This window comes from Trachymyrmex cornetzi, unplaced genomic scaffold, assembly GCF_001594075.2.
Source record: "Trachymyrmex cornetzi isolate Tcor2-1 unplaced genomic scaffold, Tcor1.1 scaffold100, whole genome shotgun sequence".
Lineage (NCBI taxonomy): Eukaryota > Metazoa > Arthropoda > Insecta > Hymenoptera > Formicidae > Trachymyrmex > Trachymyrmex cornetzi.
In genome coordinates, this window is record NW_017295544.1 from 32,938 (window position 1) to 39,310 (window position 6,373).

The window sequence follows — 6,373 nt, forward strand, 5'->3', positions numbered from 1 at the left end:
AAGACGGTTTTATCGGCGGGAAAGGTGATGGCGACTGTTTTTTGGGACAGTCATGGAATTGTGTTGATCGTCTATCTTGAAAAAGGTAAAACAATAACAGGGACGTAGTATTCATCATTGCTTGACAAGCTGAAGGCAGAAATTGAGAAAAAACGACCGCATTTGAAAAAGAAGAAAGTACTGTTCCATCAAGATAACGCACCGTCTCACACTTTGGCGGTCGCTATGACAAAAATTTACGAATTGCGGTTCGAATTAATTAATCATCCACCGTATTCACCAGATCTGGCCCCCAGCGACTTTTTTCTGTTTCCTAGGCTCAAAGTTTGGCTCAGAGGACAGAAATTTTCATCGAACGAGGAGGTCATCGCATCTGTAGACGCCTATTTTGCAAAGCAAAACGCTCAGTATTATTTGAATGGATTAAAGGGGTGGGAGCATCGCTGGAAAAAATGTATCGACTTAAAAGGAGACTATGTGGAAAAATAAAATTGAATTTGTCCGAAAAATTACTTGTTTCTATGTTAGGCTCAAAACTTTTCAGACGACCCTCGTATCTATAATATATAGTGGAATGTTAAAATTTAATTTAGAAATCACATCATTTTCCAGACTAATTTTAAGACTTAAATTATGTTGTAATATATTCGTATCACGTTTAATTATATTAATACTGAAGAAGGTCTGATTCAAGACCGAAACGTTTATTTATTGTACTATATCAAATATAATAATTTTAAGCCATCGATATCAGGCGTTCGTGGTTATATGCCTTTTTAATTACATTATTTTATATTCGTACCACGTATCTAACCTATATGGCTTCTTTCAAATTTACGATAATATCCTCGATCGGCATTACTTTAGGATGTAAAATTCCTTTTTTAATGTAATTAATGTAGTCGATCGTTTCTGTTGCGTCTCTCAGTAGATCGTCTGTTAATGCGGTCAGAAGAGTAAAGTGTTCATCTAGATCTTGTCTTCGACTAAACGAGTATCCTTGTTCTTTAAATTTATCTATGTAGAATGTTAGCGTATATATATTTTGGTTTTCTTGCAGTGTTTGCTCTAGGTTATCTATGTGCGCTATGGTTGAATTTATTACTTTCAATTGATTTTTAACCGCATGTTTAGCTACAGTATTTTCATCGTGTACTATGATTAACTGCTCCTTAATAATTTTGTCATCATCGGCATCCATAGTGCCAAATAATGACTTCGCGATTGAGCCTATTGCGTCTATTAAGCCTCTTTTTTTATTAGATGCTATTTTATACACAGTTTTTATTTTTTCTACTAACTGTTGTGTTTTATTATGCTCTTTTTCGAGCACTGTATATAAATTTTCGCAAGATCCTTTACCTGCTAATAATATCTGGCATAATTGCTTCGTCCGCAATACGTCTTCTTGTAATTGATTTGCTCTCTTCGCCAGTGATGTGGTATCCGTTTTTATCACTAGTTTCCAGTATCCTTCAATGGGTAACAGTTTCCCGATTTCTTCGAAATAAATCCTAGGATTGTGGTTGAACCTTTCAATTTTGTAAGGCGGGTTGTTGACCTGTCCGTCAGCCGCATGGATCCACGATATGATTCTGCAATTAATTGTTGCTATTTATTTGTTTCATCCGTTTTATTTTTTCCTCGTGTTTAACTTCTCTTCAGTTTATCATACCTCTTTATTTATCAAGTGACAGTTCTCGCTCTCTCACGTAACTTTATCTATAAAGTTTCGTATTAATATGCTTAGCATTTCATTTCTCTTCTTCTGAGCCTTGTTAGGCTTTTATTCCTGCTAAGTCTTTTAGTTGTTCACGAGTTCTTTTCGCGCGACTACTTTCATTATGCGTTTAAACGTAGCTCCCTTTTTCGCGGAGGTATCCGACGATGAGGATCAGGAGTGTCCTTTCGTCGCGGATCCTGCTCCCTACTTTCCAATAGGGGAGGAGAAAAGTGATGTTGGTGTCGGAGTGACCGACTCTGACATCGAGGAGGAAATTCCTGATGACCTGGTTGAAGTCATCTACATCTCCGATGAGGAGGAGGATGTACAAGATGAAGAGGGTGATGGTGAGTTCCTCGAACTTGTCGAGGACCTCAAAGAGGATTTGGAGGAAGAAGAAATTATCTTCTTGGCTCAACTTATGCCGCCTCCCGACTCAGATTCGGAGGGTGATGAACTAGGGGAACATGGGGCAAAGTGGGCTGCCTATGGGAAAACTTATGAAACCAAATGATATTGCATAAAAAAAGTTATGGTAACGTATCAAAACCCTAATTCGGTTCCTAAACTAACATATTCAACTGATTCCTTAAATAAAAATATATGTTTTATAATCCTAATTTTATTTTTACGAAAAAGTATTATTTTGAGAAATTTGAAAATTACTGGGCAAAGTGGGATGTGTTGTTTAAATGACTTCTGGAAAGGTTTTAATGATAATACTGCATAATGGCATTAAGGAAAAGTACTTTTTTATTGTCAGAACAGAAATATAATACAAAATTATAATTTTTAATAAACTTCATTCAATGTAACATTATAGCTTGCGCGAGGATTTGCGGCGTTTTTCTTTTGCCTGATGCTCCAATTTAGATTCTCTTTGCAGTTTCTTCTCTTGTTTCGCTTTTTTTGAATCTTCAGTTTCCTGAAGAGACTGTCTATATGGAGATAACGTCAGGATTGCTGTGACACTTCTTTTTCGGGACGCTCTTGGAGCTGACTGTGCTTGCACTTTCGGAATTGGCATAATCTCTTGTAGGGTTTTTTCGCCAAATGACGAGCTTGTCGATGGGCCAGGTACGGGTGTTGGCAATTCTTCATCATTATTGGACGTTGAAGATTCCAAGATTTCGATGTCCGTGGTTGTCGAAGGCATAAAGTCAATGTCGGTAAAAATATTCGGATCTAGGGGTCAAATGCCGGTTTTTTTAAATCCATTCAAAGCCGTAGACGTAGTTGCAGCTCGAATAAATGCTGTACCGAAAAGGGGAGCAATTTGGCGAATAGTTACGACTTTTCCAGGATTAATGCGTAAAAATTTTCGAGTTTCATCAGCGTAGTATGTCATTAACGGCTTCATAAAAGAAACATCTCCAGGCTGAAGCTTGTGTGAGCAATGTGGTGGAAAGCACAAAAGTATGACTCCGTTTTCTCGTGCTAAATCAATTAATTCCAGGTTCTTTGTGTGAGTGGAGTGACCATCAAACAGAAGAAGCACTTTGCGACTATGTGAAGCGCCGGAGAATGCGATAAATTTTTTAAACCAAACTACGAACAATTCTTTGGTCATCCACCCGTTTTCATGAGAAACTGCAAATGCTGATGGAGGGAGACCAATCTCAAATTCGTTCTGCATTCTAACTCTTGGAAATATCAACATTGGAGGAACAAAAACAGCAGCTGTTGAAAAGCAAATTTCAGCAGTTGCCGTCTGCCCTCTTTCAGCAGACGTTATTGCACCGACTTGACGACGGCCTTTCTTTGCAATAATCTTGGATTGGGCTTTAGGATTTACTGTAAATCCCGTTTCGTCGCAATAATAAATGCGATCTGGGGTGATTTCTTTGTTCGTTATAGTCTCCTCTAGTAGTTTAAAAAAATTGGCAACGACGACTTTATTAAACCCCATGGCACGCGCGGCCGATGTCGCTTCAGGAGTTCTTAAACTCAGTGACGGGTTTCTTTTCATGAATCCATAAGCCCAGTCTAAACCAGCTGCCGTGTCCTTGAAAGGATGGTCAATGTTATTTTTCTCCGCTAGTTGGAAAGCAATTTCTCGAAGATCGAAAATTGTCATGCCAAAGAGCTTGGCCTCCATTGCAGTCAAATATGAAACTATGTCAGCTTCTTGTTCCATTGTAAATACTGTTCTGAAACGTCCCAAATGCTTTTCAACAACAAAATTCTCATCCCTTTGTTTTTTTTGTACATAACGTTGTAAAGTTGATGAAGGGATTTTATAATTCACTGCTGCACTTGCAATGTACATTTCGTTATTAATAACGACTGAAATGGCCTGAATCATTGATTCTGTGGACCAATTTTGATGCTCCGTCCTCCTTTTATACGTGCGAACCATTTTCTAATGAAGAAATAGACATAAAGTTATGAAAAAGTTACCTCTGTGAAGATGAATCAAAACGGAAAGGCATCCCACTTTGCCCCGCCAACTTTGCCCCAAACGCAGATTAAATAAAATATTATACGAAAAATAACCCTTAACGCCAAATGAAATAACTAAAAAACGAAAAAAGAGGGTAAATGTAAGCCTACAAACCAATGCAATTCAAATTTCAATTACATTTAATTTATTGGTACTTACAGTCAATAGAAATATACGTAATGTTAGAGTTTCTCACAAATGTAGGATACCTTGTATGAAACCTTTCCGAAGAATGCGCGGAAATTGGGAAACACTTCAAAATTTATACTAGGTCAACTCATTTGTCAACAAATAATGTAAATAAACATATAGGAACTGCTCTTATAAAACGAAACGGCAAAATCTCACTTTGCCCCGTATCCCACTTTGCCCCATGTTCCCCTATTAGGTGTACAACTTTGCTTCTGCCGTTTTTTTCCGAAATTCGAGGCTTTATTGTAAAAAACTGGTTATACATTTATGACTCAAAGTATTGTCCATCGCTGGTCACTACTTTCTCCCATTTTTCGGGCAGCGTACGAATCCCGCGTCGAAAAAACTGGTCATCTTTTGAGGCGATCCATGAATCGATCCAATTTTTTACTTCTTCATAAGACCGGAAGTGCTACTCAGCCAGGCCGTGTGCCATTGATTGAAACAAGAGATCGCCAGAGGGAGCAACGTCTGGAGAATACGGCGGGTAGGGTAGAACTTCCCTTTTTAACGTTTCCAAGTATGTCTTGACCACTTTCGCAACATGGGGTCGAGCATTGTCATGCTGCAAAATCATTTTATCGTGTCTCTCATTGTATTGCGGCCGTTTGTCTTTCAATGCTCGGCTCAAACGCATCAATACTGATCGTCTGTGATTGTGTTTCAGTCGGTTCTAACAGCTCATAATACACTACGCCGAGCTGGTCCCACCAAATACGGAGCATAACTTTGGAGCCGTGAATATTCGGTTTGGCCGTCGACGTGGAAGCATGGCCGGAAACTCTCCATGATTTTCTGCGCTTGGGGTTATCGTAATGAATCCATTTTTCGTCCCCAGTCACAATGCAGAAATCCCTTCCGTCGTCTTTGCCTTTCAAGCAGCTGTTCACAAGCAAATAAACGCCGTTCCACATCTCTCGGCTTCAATCGTACGGCACGCAATTTCCTTGCTTCTGAATCATTCCCATGGCTTTGAGGCGTTTTGAAATGGCTTGTTGAGTCATTCCCAATAATCGTGCCAATTCTTCTTGATTTTGACACGAGTCTTGATCAAGTAATGCCTCTAATTCTGCATCTTCGAAAACCTTCTTTCTTCCATCGCTATGCCGGTCTTCGACGTCAAAATCACCGTTCTTAAAGCGTTGAAACCACTCATGACACGTTCTTGCACTAATAGCGGCCTCACCATGAGTATTTGAGAGCATTCGATGAGTCTCAGCCGCAGATTTCTTCATATTGAAGCAGAAAATTAAAACCTCTCGCAAATGACGAAAATTTGGCTCGTAAACTGACATTTTCAATCGAGAATAACTTTATGATGCAGACATAAATCGACTAATGTTTCTATGGGGTTATGTTGACAGGTGTCCAAGTTTATTGTATGACGTCTATGATCTATTTATTTTGACCACCACTTACCGCTAAAGCCATCTATAGGAAAATGGTGGAAGTAAAGTTGTAGGGGAGAGTGGTGTCGGTTGAAACAGAGGGTCAATTGTAACATTGACCGCAATAGCTGTATCTATTGACGAAAGGCTGAACTGCATGCACGGTTGCATACCGTTAATAGACATAAGTCATTGACGAAAAATTGAGTGGCCAAGTGCAAACGTAGCAGCACCTATTTTTGTTAAATCAAGGTTAGATTGTAAACTTTGTTACCCGCCACTATTTTAGTGCAACTCGTTCCACAACAATTTGTAATACGACGATACTGTGTGATATGAATATCAAGCTTTGTAGTAAGGTATATATCAATTCAATTTATTGTTTACATGTAAGTTTAATGGGTATAAAATCGAAACAAGCGGCGGTGGTTGCAAAAGTAACAATCGCAGTAGTGTCGATTGTAACATGAGTAATTATTTAGAAGTCGTTCCTCATCATCAATTTCAATGAAATTATGCTCACATTCGAAGCGTTTTTGCATGAAACGAAAGAATCTGGCAGTAAAATGTTGTGCTCAGTCCCACGAAGTGAGATATTAATCATTAAAGTTAACTGTTGTTAGGTTA

General features: G+C 38.7%; 1 protein-coding gene across 1 annotated transcript; it reads right to left on the minus strand.

Annotated features, from left to right (window-relative positions):
* Positions 1-2,915: 2,915 nt before the first annotated feature.
* LOC108770590 (uncharacterized) lies at positions 2,916-3,860 on the minus strand. The gene has a single exon (XM_018522263.1). The coding sequence runs from the start codon at positions 3,858-3,860 to the stop codon at positions 2,916-2,918; it is 945 nt and encodes a 314-aa protein (XP_018377765.1).
* Positions 3,861-6,373: the final 2,513 nt, after the last annotated feature.

Excerpts from the sequence above, each read along its gene's own strand:
- LOC108770590 (XM_018522263.1), bottom strand. The coding sequence starts at position 3,860 with ATGGAACAAGAAGCTGACATAGTTTCATATTTGACTGCAATGGAGGCC.